Source organism: Stigmatopora nigra, chromosome 9, assembly GCF_051989575.1.
Source record: "Stigmatopora nigra isolate UIUO_SnigA chromosome 9, RoL_Snig_1.1, whole genome shotgun sequence".
Taxonomy (NCBI): domain Eukaryota; kingdom Metazoa; phylum Chordata; class Actinopteri; order Syngnathiformes; family Syngnathidae; genus Stigmatopora; species Stigmatopora nigra.
Window position 1 is genome coordinate 2,761,117 of NC_135516.1, and position 14,150 is coordinate 2,775,266.

Below are 14,150 nucleotides of genomic sequence, written 5' to 3' on the forward strand. Positions count from 1 at the left end.
CATTGCTATGAACATTACTAAGTCACACAAAACATTGCTGGTTATTGCTATTGCATTTGTTTCTGTGAGTGAAAATTCCCAATTGACTTGATGTATTACTGTCTCATATTATAATAATGATTGTGAAGCTCACCATACACAAAAGAATGACAGTCACTTGTGCACATGTCACAGGATTGTTAATCCCGTTAGTATTAAATGTTTTGACACTTGGCAGAGTGTTCTCATTTGTTCTCCAGTTTCATAAAAGAAAGAGAGACTGGTTGGGCCTGAATGCATGTGTGCCCTTATGTGGTTAACATACAGAGAGAAATTACAAACTAAGTAATTTGATCGTCATTTAATTTCTTGCGAGAGGAGAAAAAGCCAAAAAGAAATTCATATTTCAAAGAGTAGCATTGTACAAGCAAGGTAAGCAGTGATTAACTGGTTGTTACAACCAATGGAAATCAGTATTTCATTACATGTAAGTTTCAGACACATTTAGCATTTATAAACTTACCAAAAAGGGGTTCATCATTAATTTAAATATGTTTAATTTCGGTTTGTTTTGGGTGAGTAGCACTAATTATAAATATAAACGAGAGGGGAAAAGTGTTTGGTTTAAGTTGGTGTGAAAAAAATAACATTTTAATTGAATTTGAATTTTATTGTAAAAGTGGTGAATGGGTTTTTACAAGCAACATACATTTACATTTGCAAGGCACTCACAGTTCTTTGACACTTTCACCTCATTCATCATCTGATGGTATAGCATCAGGAGTTAAAGTATCTTGCTCAAGAATACTTTGACATGATCATCAGGCTAGGGGAGAAAACTCAGAATCTTGGGGTTGTAAGATGACTCCTCTACCAGAGTCATGCCACCCCATTTGAAGTGTTGAATATTATCTCTTTGATGCTTGCAGAAAAACAAAACTATTTTAAACAATATATTCTATTTTATTCAGGACAAATGGATTGAAGAAAAATGTGCGTGTATGTATGTATGTACATGTGTGTCTGTATGTATGTATGTACATATGTGTGTGTCTGTATGTATGTATATGTGTGTATATGTGTATGTATGTGTGTATGTATGTATGTATATATATGTGTGTATGTATGTATGTATATATATGTGTGTATGTATATATGTGTGTATGTATATATGTATGTATGTGTGCACATGTGTATGTGTGTGTATGTGTGTGTATGTGTGCGTACGTGCGTACGTGCGTACGTACGTACGTACGTACGTACATACATGTATGTATATATATGTGTGTATGTATATATGCGTGCACATGTGTGTGTGCGTACGTGCGTACGTACGTACGTTTGTACGTACGTATGTATGTATGTATGTATGTATGTATGTATGTATGTATGTATGTATGTATGTATGTATGTATGTATGTATGTATGTATGTATGTATGTATGTATGTATGTATGTATGTATGTATGTATGTATGTATGTATGTATGTATGTATGTATGTATGTATGTATGTATGTATGTATGTATGTATGTATGTATGTATGTATGTATGTATGTATGTATGTATGTATGTATGTATGTATGTATGTATGTATGTATGTATGTATGTATGTATGTATGTATGTATGTATGTATGTATGTATGTATGTATGTATGTATGTATGTATGTATGTATGTATGTATGTATGTATGTATGTATGTATGTATGTATGTATGTATGTATGTATGTATGTATGTATGTATGTATGTATGTATGTATGTATGTATGTATGTATGTATGTATGTATGTATGTATGTATGTATGTACGTACGTACGTACGTATGTATGTATGTATGTATGTATGTGCATGTATATATATGTGTGTGTGTGTATGTACACACACACACACACACACAAACTTAGCGTATTTGCCAGCACGTCATTCCACTAATTAAAAAACAGACATTAACATGTCTTTGCAGATCGTATTGTTCGGCATCTTAAATATAGTTTTAAAGGCTCTTCATTTTATTTTCACATTTGAATGAGGCTCTTTGGCGTCTCCTTTTAGCCTTTTCACAATAGAGTTTTCTAAACTGTTGACAGTTACAATAGAATCAATCATTCAGGCCCCCCTTGAATTGGTCCATCCCTGAAATAATCATAAGATGCAAGTTTTTGCTGTCCCTCCACTATACACTTCTGTTATTGCATTCTTACCAATAAAAAAGGACCTCATAAAGGCATTAATTCCTATTCCAACGAACTCTTGATACTATAATCACACCAAGATCCCTCCTATTACTTTCAATAGCATGGTACAGCTTGTCGAAAAAAAATATTGCCTTTAACTCAAGAAAACATTTAAACTAATGGAGGCAACACTTCCACACAGTATATCGTGTGAATATGTTGTCATACACATACAGTGCCTTGTCAAAGTATTTGGCTCGTAACATTCCTGTGTTGCTACCCTTAATAATTTCAATTTCTTGTTGACTTACATTTATTTGTGCCCATCATTACAGTTCTTTTCTCCTGTCAAGGAAATGTGTTCAGCCTGTTTGTCACCAGTCTATCCAATGGAAAAAATGGTGGTTAATAAACTTATCCTTCACAACAACTGTTTCTGCTGTAAACACTGTCAGAAGAAGCTCAGGTGAGATATTTGAAACATGTGAGAATTCCATATAATCAATTTAGTCAGTATTTCAATTACAATCTAAACTAAACTAATTTTTATCCTAATTGCAGCATTAACAACTATTCCTCGCTTTATGGGGAGTTCTACTGCATGTCCCACTACCAACAGCTTTTTAAAAGAAAGGGCAATTATGATGAGGGATTCGGACATGTGCAGCATAAAGACCAATGGCTTCAGAAAAATATGGGAATTGATGAGCTCGACATCACACCAAATATGAAAAAGAACATCTCTAAAACTTCTACTCCCTCCAGAATTTCATCTACTCAAATATTTTTTACAAAGTCACATGAGACCGAAGTGAGAAGTCACAAACAACCTGATCTCAGGAACAAACTGAAAGTTGACTGGCCACCACAGAAGAAGCCACTTCATGTAAATATTCAGAGTGTGAAACAAAATGATAAAGTCCTGTCATTTACAGATGCTGACATGTCAGAACATATCAGGGGGAAATCTGATACCGCACACAATACTTCAGATGAGAAGTTGGTCTTTGAGGGAACAAAACCAAGGAGTCCTAACACAAAAATTAAACATTATGGAGACAATTCTTCAAAAGTACATCAATTGTCTTCACATTTGCTGGAAAAGGATAACAGTTTATCAGATACCAATGAGGAGGAGACAGTAGCTGTACAAACCCAAAAAACTATTTTGAACAAAGCACCTAACAAATCCGATTTTAATTCACAGAAATCAAGAAAAAGTGTATGGTTTGCACCAAATGTTGACATTTCTCATTATGATCAGACTTTTCAGCTGACCTCAGGTCCCTCAGAGGAGGATTCCAATTGTGACGATAATAATTCAGACCAGCACATTTCTCATTATGATCCGACTCTTCAGCTGACCTCAGGTCCATTAGAGGGGGATTCCAATTGTGACAATAATAATTCAGACCAGCACATAAATAAACAACATGGACATAAGCCCAAAGGAGAATCAACCACAGTAAAGACTGGCCCAGATAAAAGTCAAGGGTTCCAACAAAGTGAGGACGAAAAAAATAACATTCTTTGTGAGTCACTTGACGACATTAAAGACCATTCCACTTCTTCGAAAGAAGATTTAGCTAAGGCACTGAACATTTCTGCTGAGTTAGAAGCAGGAAAATCTGATACAAAACCAATACACAACTTTTTCAAAAGCATAGACAACCAGGCAAACGTTGCAAACAAACACTGTTCAAATAAAAAGGTTAATGCAAAAACAAATTCTCCAATATGTTATGTAAAACAGACTGACAGATCAAAGCGCATGCTTGGATCTTGGTCTAAAGGAAGAAGTCCTTTGTCAAAACTCTTTGCAGTGAGTGACAGTGAAAAAACTACCAAGACTCAGACACAACAGGACAAGAAAGAGAATTCTGGTGTCGGTCTACATGGAAGACTCTCTCTGTCAACCACAAACAAAGATGAAGATGCCACAAAATCATGTGACCATGAACGCAAAATGCACGAGGATGATAAGAATAGAGGGGAGTTTGTCTTAAAAGATGACTTACAAAAGGTACCATTTGATTCTGACTCAATCATTCTGGATAGCAGCAAAGACAAGTCAGTTAAAACATTGCCACTCATTCCACAAAATGAAATTATAGACCTGAGTGAATTGGTCCATACTGAAACAAATAAGCCACAAGAAAAACCCAATGGTGACATAAGCTTAGAGGTGAAAATTCCAACAATCGTTCATTTGGAGACAGGCGATTGCAAAGCAATTCCATTCCATGACACAAATGGCTCTCATGAGTTCACTGATGAACAGCTATTTGCACAAAGCAGAGTTATTAGTGTCAGTTCTGTTTCTAATGAACCTCTAGTTAAAAAAACAAGTCAAGAAAAAGAGCTCTTTAATAATGTAACAAAGCCAAAAGAGATGAACATTGATGACAATGATGGAAAAATTACTTCCCTGGAGAGTTTGCAGGATAACCCCATCGATCCAGTGCGCTCAGACATTGATGATGAATCTCCTGAAAGATTTTGCCTACTTGAAACTCAACCAGTTTCGGTCTGCATCGACCTCCTTGGCTTAGTAGAGCAAGTGCCTGACCCTAAATCTGTCACCGAGGAAGGATTGGTTGCTTTAACTCCTAATAGCCAAGCTCAAATTCAAGAGTCAAATTTTGACTTTTTTAGCCCGAATTGCAATATGTTCACCGAACAATCTGTTAGCAGTCTTCCATCTGGCAAATCTGATGATATTTTGGCAATGGTTGAAATGCCATTCAGTGCAGATCTCCCTAATGCTAATCCACTGATTGGGTTGCTTGACTCAGCTACACCTTTTGTTTGTCCGGTACCTGAGGAAGATATTTTATCACTCGACATATTTGCATCAGAGATTCAGTTGCTACCAAAATCACAAGATTCAAGTGATTTGATCCCAACTAATGACTGTAAATTGGGAAAAAATAATCCCGAGCATTCTGCAACTAATAACTTGTTGGATGATTTGCTAGGATAATACCTAGGTTCCAGGATACAACAACGTGATCACGTTTGTGCTTAACAATAAAAACAAAATATTCTGATTAACATCACAAATTATGTTATAAAATATAATTGCACTTTAAACAATTATTTACATTTGTTTAAATGTAATTAGCTTTATCATTTTATTCGCACCTACCAACCTATTTATGATTTAGGGGTAGGAAAATAAACCTCGCAATTATTTTCTTTGAAAAAATATAGTAATTGAGTCAGGTGCTGTTTAACGTTAAAATTACAAAATGGTTTTTCTTGAAGAAAAAGTATACTAAATAATGCAAATCATTTGTGTCTTGAATGTCTGATTCTAACATAATTGATGTATATTAATTCAGCAGCAGCCATAGCAAAACACTTCACAAACGGATGACATGTAATAAAGCATTAATAAAATCACAACGGTCATCTCCTTACTTGTTGAGTGAATCACTTAGATATGTAAAACTAATAATACTCTTGATTACTTGTACTTGAGTGAAGTTTTGAAAGACAAACTTTTTAGTTTATATTATTTTTGTTGTTATCAGGTCTTGGGTTTTGGACTTTCAGGTTTTTTTTCACACCTGGACAGCACGTCAGATTCGAGGGGCATTGGATCTGTCCAGGAGGGGGTTTTGCGAAAGTTTTTCGGTGCACAAGGAAGACGGTGATGGGGAGTTGAGGCGGCTGTTTCTTTTTTGCGATTACCAAATTCAATGGCTCCAATCCTGTTGTCATCAATCTCCTGGAGACATTGTTGCAAACTATGTGCCATAATGAAGACCTCCTGCAGATTTCTTACAGTAAGAACACATTCTTCATCCTAATCCTGGTTGATAGGTTCATAAATAATTATACTTTAATAAAATTATAAAACCCTGCTGACAGACATCTGATTCAATTATGGACATTTAATTAAATAGGCCTCTTTGATGAGTAAACTTATAAGTGAGGATACATTCAGGCTTCTTCTCCATCTCAGAATTATCCTCCCGAACAGTAATTTCTCGTACAGTTTTAAAGCCATAAATCAAAACAATTACAAGGTTACTGATTAATCCAACTGCGTAGGCAAGAACAAACAAGCCTTCATTCGACATAACAATTCCATAAAGAAGCGAGAAAGGACATCACGGTGTAGGAACACTGCGAGTGTTCCCGGAGGTGATTGATAGCCATCCGCTGGTATCAACAGTTCTTCAGGTCATATTTGTTATAACAGACCTCGGAGCCCGGGACTGGGTGAGATGTCAGGTCAACAGTCCTTGGCCCGAGGACTCGGTGACTTATTACGACCCCAAGTTCTCTTCAGACAATTTGAAGAACCTTTCATACAAAAACGATTAAATGCACACATATATATATATAATAGTATTACAGAATAAACCCAACACTGGTCATTGTCTGCTGAATCTTGCCATAGCACTTCTTCTCATGCAGACACTGACATGGTCATTGCTTCTGAAAGAGGTTCAATATTGAGTTATGGGTGCCAAAAATGTTGTCCAGCCCATTTTGTGTTTTGTGTAAAATGATGTTTTTTCTTCCATGTTTTTCCACACATCCAAGAAATAAACAGGTTTGTAATTGCATAGATTTGTGGCAATAATTGTGTATTTTCTTAAAGAATTACAGTGGTTCAAATAGTTTGGTCCATGAATGAATATAAGGCTATGGTTTGTTTGCAAACTTCCAATGGAATATAATAATCTCGACCTCAAATGTCATGTGAAATTGAAGAGTCTTATAAAACTAAATATTTGTAGATATGTAATATTGAAATTAGAGGCAATACGTGCCTACAATCTTGAATTTTGATGTAATAAAGAACACTTACAAATACTTTACGTTTGATCTAAACTTTACCTAGATTAGATAATGCTTTTTAGATGACAGAAGCACTTGAAATGAAAATGATCATATATGTACTCAGAGAGAGCACAGGATTATCCATATATAATTATTTACTTGGTTATGCTGAGTTATGTAAGCTTGCAGACACAGACACAACTATATTTCAATTAAAATTTGGTAGATTTTGTTCTCTTTTGCTGGGTCTTGCCCATGTCTGTTCCTGTCTTCGCAGCATTTCTGTAAAGGACAAAAGACAAAACATTACAGTTGGGTAACTTCGAAACACAATTTTACTTTCTGAGTAGGTCTAATATGAAACGGTTCACTTTACCAGCAAAAAATACCTTTATCATTACCTTTTGAAAACCAATGCAGCAAACAGTTATTGTTTTCATCCATCATCTTTACCAAAAATACTCAGGAGGGTTGCAGGAGGGCTGAGGCCATTGCCAATCAATTACAGGGGATAGAATCAAATAATTGTTAACGGTCACAAGCCAACCTGTCAATAATTTGGAGTGTTCAGTCAACCTAGCACGCATGTTTTGGGGATGTTTGAAGAAACCCAAAAGAAGAAAACCCACGTAGGCACAAAGGGAACATGCAAACATTATACAGGAGGGCACCAGGACTGAACTCTTGATCTTAGAATGTGAGCTGGACATACTACCAAATTAATCAAAGCAGAGAGTACCCTATTAACAACCCATAGTCATAAGTAATTGGATCCAGCACTCTTGTGAGGATATTTGTTTTAGAAGATGAATGAATTGAAAACAATGATTATACCAACAGTTTCATTAAGTGGCTTACCTATTGCCCTGCAACTCAGTTGTAGAATCAGGCAGTTCTTTTCTCCTGGTTTCGGGTAGAAGAAAATCTAGAACGGCACTGAACACTGTAAGGCTGCTGAAAAGAATGATGGGTATGGAACTGTGGTATATGGCCAACATATTGACCACTGGAGCCAGCAGTCCAGCTACTCTCATAGCTATGGCCCCAAATCCAACAGCTGTTTGCCTGAGGAGAAGAAAAGTTCTCAGTCTCTTCCACATTATTTTCAAACTTGGTCCATTCCAATAATTACTAATCATTAGCTGAGTAGTGTCGCCTCGTAGTGTAGTGGTTCACTCGCCTGACTTCGGAAGGGGCAGGTGCGAGCTCAATTCCTGCTGGTGGCGGGATAATTGTGAGTGCATATGATTGTTTGTCTCTCTGTGTGCCCTACAACTGATTGTTGACCAGTCTGCCTTCCGCCCAAAGTCACCTGCTTTAGGCTCCAGCAACCCCTGCATCCATTTCAAGGATGCGCGGTATGGAAGATGAATGAATAGCTGAGTTGGGTAATGCTCAGGGCACATGACAGAACATCTCACCAGAGGGGCATACTAGCAAACCCAAATCCCAAAGCTCCTCGTCAGAATGTTTGTTTTTGTTAAGGATGTAAGAAACAAGAAAATTAGCTACAGTCCAGGAGCAGAGCTTAGGGGGCTGTTGGGAATGCAGCGACCCTCAAGGCCAGGTTACTAAATTACCTTGTGTGTAGGCTTAAAGAGGAAGGACGTGTGATTGGAAACAAATGTAAGATGATGCACACCGGTAAACCCAGCCTACCCCCTGCTCAGTCGGTCATCATAAGGGGCCTACATTGTCTGGAGGGCACATGAGTGATGAAAACCTAGTATGCCACACGCTTGGCCATTTGGCTGGATGGTCCTTGACATCGGGATTTTTAGCAGCCGCCCCCCTTTGGGATCAAAGGGCGTGTTAAAACCCGGACCCTGATCATATTTGTTCTTCCACAGCCACTATATTATTAAGGTGTCAGTATAACAGAAAATACATACATTTAGGAAACACAGTGGTAGCAAGTGCGTGAGGTTGAGAAATTCCAGCTCGTTGTAGTCGGGCTCACTTCTACGCACAGCTTGGGTTCTGGTACCACTCGTCTCGAGGGGGGTCACTCACGGTGAGAGGTGCCGAGCAGATGTGACCATAGTTATCGCCCCCCCTGCTTGATGCCTGTATGTTGGGGTTCACCCCAGTAAACGAGAGGCTAGCATCCCTGTTGTTTGTGCGTATGCACCAAATGCAGTGGCGGACGGTGCATTTCACGCTTAGGCCTTCAGTATTGCTGTGTGAATTAATCCAACCCTCAATAAGTATTTTATGGCTATAAAACCTTTAATGCAGGAACAGCTTGGACAAATAAAAATAATCAATAATAACCTAAAAAAAAAATATTTAGGAAAATAGACATATTTGACACACCTAAAATTACTTTTATCTATACACAAAATGCATCCTCCTTTCTTTTCTCAATAATATTTCAGTTCAGATATATATTACATGTGCGTTTCAGGTCCATCAAGAAGTTCTTTTCTATCGCCATCAAAGCTAAAGCTGACAGTCGAGTCTGTCCTGTTGTATTTCTGGCGTAAGTTTTGATTCTGTTTCGGGCTGGACATGTCTGTTCGACAGAAGCAGTGGACACAGGGATGCTCATTGTCAAACCTACTAATGGGTACAGCCGCCCCATGCTCTCACTGAAGGAAGACAAGGAGATAAGTGGCAAAATTTCCTGTAAAATCATCGTGGCATACATTACAATCTGTTCTGTTCTGCCCATGTCTGTCTGAGACTTTTGTGTGTGAAAATATGCCAAGTTGCATTTGTAGGTTTTATTTGCTTAAGGGAAATTCAAAATAAAATAACGGATAAGGAAATGCATTTACTTTTGGGGGGATTTTGTAACTTTGATCTTTTTCGTAAATCGAGTCATCTATATGCATATAAAAAAAATTGTGCCCTGAAACTTTCGTACCTAGAGGCATTTGCAAGTAGAGGTACGGCTGTACAAAGATAAAGTACAAACATGCAGTACATCTATGGATAAACAGGTCAATAGATTGATACAATACCATTCAATTCATGACAGATAAGTTTATTATATCAATGATATTTTTGTTACCTGACTGAAGTGGGAAACAGCTCTTGAGTGTAGACCATACATACTGAACTGGCCCCATTTAAAAAGAACTTCCCTAAAGTGACAAGTGCTGTAATAACAGTACTATTGCCTGGAATGAGAGTACATGCAGTAGAATTAAACAACTATGGGTGGAAAACAATATTAATATTAATATATGGAATCAGCAAGTTACCTTGTGAGAAAGCCAAGGTCAAGAAGCAAACAAACCCACCAGTGACAACAGTGAAAATTAGGGTAATTTTTCTCCCAAGCAGTTCCAAAACCAAAATGCAGATAAGATGAACTGGTATTTCCGAGATGCCGAAGATGAACTGAACCAGAAAGATATCTAGACCAAATTTTCCAACATTGAGAATAAGACAAAAGTAGCCTAGATTTAATGAAAACCTAAAAAGAGAAAATATACAGTAAGAATAAAGTCAATCCAATCTTAGCAGAAGTAGTCCCCTTCACTGGCTGGTGTTCATTGTGTTGATGTAGTAATAAAACAAACATATTGCTTTTATTTTGAAATTGATCTCATCTCATCTTCCAGTGCTAAGTGACACGAATAAAAATGTATAACCTGGCTCTGCAGTGTTTCCCACGTTTTAAAGAAACTAGAAACAACAATTCTTCTATTGTTAGCATGTAGCGAGGTAAGAAATGAAGGCACTTGGTGTAAAAAACAGATTGCAATTTAATTTATGGAGAAAAACAAAAAAGTGAATCAGTTAAGCCATTGCCATCTCCAACTCACTTAAATTACGGGCAGTTACGTATCACATAGATGCAGGTGTAGATGACAAAAGCAATAATAACAGGTGCAAGATGAAATGGCAAAACTACACATTTAAAAGTAATTTACTTACCAAGTGAAACAAAGGATGAATAAATGTTTCATTAAGATTGCATTGGTGAAAAATTGTTTCATTGCTTGACTTTGCTTTTCTCCTTTGTCGTGCACCTGTAAATAATTAATGAAGGACGACAACAAATAATTGGACTCTGTGGTGAAACCCAAAGTTTTGGAGAAATGGTTTTGTAAATAAAACTTACAATGCATTCCAGCATATTGTCAGGTATTTCCCGTTTATTCACTGCTGCAACTTTCCTAATCAACCTCTTTGCTTCCTCGATCCTTCCTCGACTCAACAACCATCGCACAGATTCGGGAATCCACCTTTAAGAATGCAATATCTGGGAGTAATTTGGCTGCCATAATGTTGAATTGTTTCCCATTTTGCATTTGTGCTAACCAAATATAGAGTACAACTAAGAAGGAGACTCCTGCCAAACCATGTTGTACAACTCTCCAGTTACGAACTTTATAGACCACACCGGCCAGGAAACACTGTCCCAGGGCAGCAAACATTTGGCACAGGCAGGAGGCATAGGATCTTTTGGTCGTCCCTAACCACTCTGTAGCTAGAAAAAAAAAATGTTATCACGGTGGTTAGATGACAAGGAAAATCCACCATATTTGTGAGCATTATAAGATTAGGAAAAAAAGAAGCCCCTACCACCATACCTAAGACAGTAGAGTTAACCCTATAGCCAGCAAGACCAACTCCCACCAGAAACTGTGCCACAATATAGACATAAAAATTTGGAGATGCACCAGACACAATATTGCATATTAACAGGACCACTGCTGGAATTTGTGTAGTTTTCAAACGACCCAATCTAAAATTGACAAACAAAAAAAGCAATGCTTATTCCCATCTCATGATATTCACACATTTAGACAAAAACTATGCACTAATGTAACATTTCGAAGCACAAAGTTGCCTGATGGTGTAAACTGTAGAGCAGGGGTCGTGAACCTTTTTGACACAGAGAGCAATAATCAATTCCTATTTTCAAATTCTTTGAGAGCCGTACTCAGAATTTAACAGTAAAAATGTGAAATTGAGATGTGATTTTTTTGGGGTCATTTCACCACTTTTAAAGTACAAAATGAATTCTTTTGAGAGCACTGTTACATAGTACAGTTGCTAATCAATGACAATATTCAGGCAGAAAAATCTAATGAACAAATACCCGATCTTTAATACTACCCCTGAACACTTAAAAATTAAAAAAATATACCAATCTTCTATAAAATAAAAACATTTAAATGTATATATGCTAAAAGAGCCCATTAGTCTTGGCACATTAGGCTTAGGTAAATTAATATAAATTCTCATATTTGGTCTAAAATTTGACAAATACAATATATATGTAAGTAAGTAAAAGACAGTACAAGAGCATGACAGATCCACAATGCTGCTCTGGTCACATCTAAAAAAAGGTAATGTGATTTTGCAGATTTAGATTATTTTATTTGTAGTTTTCCTGTCGTTAGAAAATGTTTATAATAGGACTGGAACTCTCCACTGCACAAATCGCTAACATATCGGTGGAGTATGTTACATGGATTTGTGGCGTTGGTGTCACAAAGCTTAACAGAGGGCAAGTGGAAAAGAGCTTTTGCGAACGGTCAACCATGTTTATTTCCAGTACTTTTGTTATTAGATAATATTATAACTTACTTCTCAAGAATGGGCCCAAAGATGATTGAACCAGAAAGTATACCAGCCATGAAAATAGTCTGGACAACAGCAGGCATGTTGGACTTATCGCAGACAAGATCAAACTGTATAGAAAAACTCTTTAATAATACATAACATTTAACTACATTTAAAAAAGACAATCACTTACATCTGTAACAATTGTGGCTTCATACATTCTGTTGAAGTAAACCCAACCATTCTGGCATTTTGTGGTCTTGTTAAGGCCATGTTCCCTTATGGTTTCAATGTCCCATTCCACTGGAACAAACATGTTGCACTTGCTGAAAGACCCATTCAGCTCCAGAGGAATGGTCAGGTTCAGCTGCTCTTCTTGTGTGAGGTTAGGCGCAACTTTGAGAATCCAGTCTGTGTTACAATGTCGATCTGGATCCGACTGTATAAAAAGAAAACTAGAAAAACATAGAGGTAGTAAAAAATTAGGTAAGGTTAGTGCAATAAGGATAGTCTTTTGAAAAATTCCAAAATCTCCAATGGTCCTCAGAATATCTCCAAACACCATTTTAAGTCAAAGTTGAAGATCACTGTGTTAACTCACAAGCAAATGAATATTTAACATTGAAGGAGTTAATGTTTGATTGGAGAGACCATGCATATTGTGTGGTTAAAACCACGTAAATCTATACATATTACTATTTCTGAGAATGTGTGTGCGTTAGTTCGTTTGTCCGTTAACATTGGACAAAATGGAGACAACACCCTACATCCAATTTGAAAGTGGTGTGGAACAAAAAAAAAATGCAAATGTACGATATACGGCTCTAGGATGTTATTGCGCTCGATTTTTTTAATTTGGGCCTCAGTTTTTAAAAAAAAATCGATATTTCTAACTGGGAGTCTCATTTTTAGGTCAAAAAGTGCAACTTTGGGCTCATTTTTTCGGTCCATGCGACACTTTTAGACAAAAATTACTTTGTTTAATTAAAGTAGAGGCACCATGAGAAACTGGCACCACAGCTGCTTCCAAAGTGGAGAGGTTTTGTCGCTCAAGCAGGCGGGACTGGCGAAGCCTGGCCACTCTGCCTGTATGTTGATAGATGTATGTTTATTTGCAAATAGCTTCATGATCAGAGACTGTTTTGATGTCTTTCCCCATACTAGCTTTCTTTCCGTTGTCTCATCAGACTAGTGCTTTGTGTGTAGTATTTACTAATCAGCTGCTTGTGTCATCTCAAGGTATACATGTCAAACCTTTATGTATTTAGTTCGGCGTGTTCTTACAATCTTGAACTTTGGTTGACTATGTTTATAGTAACAATAAAAGATTATATTCCATAAAATTTTATTGATCTCAATTCTCTAATTTTAAATTCCTAAGTCTTTGTTCTCTCAAATTTCAAGATTAAGATACTTACAAAAATTGATAAAAGTTTATTATGATAAGTGATCCTTCTTTGCATGCATGGTACTACATGAATATAGATTATTGTCACTTGTCTGCATTACTGGATTATTACTACGACCACAAATGTTCACTTTCCTTAAATAATGAATAATAAATAAAAATACAAACTTGAATCAAGTGTTCTATAACAAACTACACTCCGTCAATCAGGCTCAATTTGACCGCCACCATGGAACTTGGTAGCCTACTTTCTTCTATTAAACTTGA

At 36.8% G+C, this 14,150-nt stretch overlaps 1 protein-coding gene across 1 annotated transcript; it reads right to left on the reverse strand.

Moving 5' to 3' along the window:
* Window positions 1–6,036: 6,036 nt before the first annotated feature.
* On the reverse strand, window positions 6,037–13,110 carry LOC144201800 (solute carrier family 22 member 13-like). The gene is made up of 10 exons (XM_077724583.1): window positions 12,669–13,110; window positions 12,500–12,603; window positions 11,497–11,651; window positions 11,225–11,393; window positions 11,025–11,148; window positions 10,838–10,932; window positions 10,159–10,373; window positions 9,966–10,074; window positions 7,808–8,014; window positions 6,037–7,231 (listed from the first exon to the last, which is right to left on the reverse strand). Exons 1-10 carry the CDS (start codon window positions 13,038–13,040, stop codon window positions 7,162–7,164), a joined length of 1,620 nt encoding a protein of 539 aa, XP_077580709.1. The 5' UTR covers window positions 13,041–13,110; the 3' UTR covers window positions 6,037–7,161.
* Between the last annotated feature and the right edge of the window lie 1,040 nt (window positions 13,111–14,150).

Excerpts from the sequence above, each read along its gene's own strand:
- LOC144201800 (XM_077724583.1), bottom strand. The coding sequence starts at position 13,040 with ATGGTGTTTGGAGATATTCTGAGGACCATTGGAGATTTTGGAATTTTT. Across the intron at positions 11,652-12,499 it reads TTTGGGCCCATTCTTGAGAA|ATTGGGTCGTTTGAAAACTA; the intron begins GTAAGTTATAAT and ends TGTCAATTTTAG. Across the intron at positions 11,149-11,224 it reads TTAGTTGTACTCTATATTTG|GTGGATTCCCGAATCTGTGC; the intron begins GTTAGCACAAAT and ends GCATTCTTAAAG.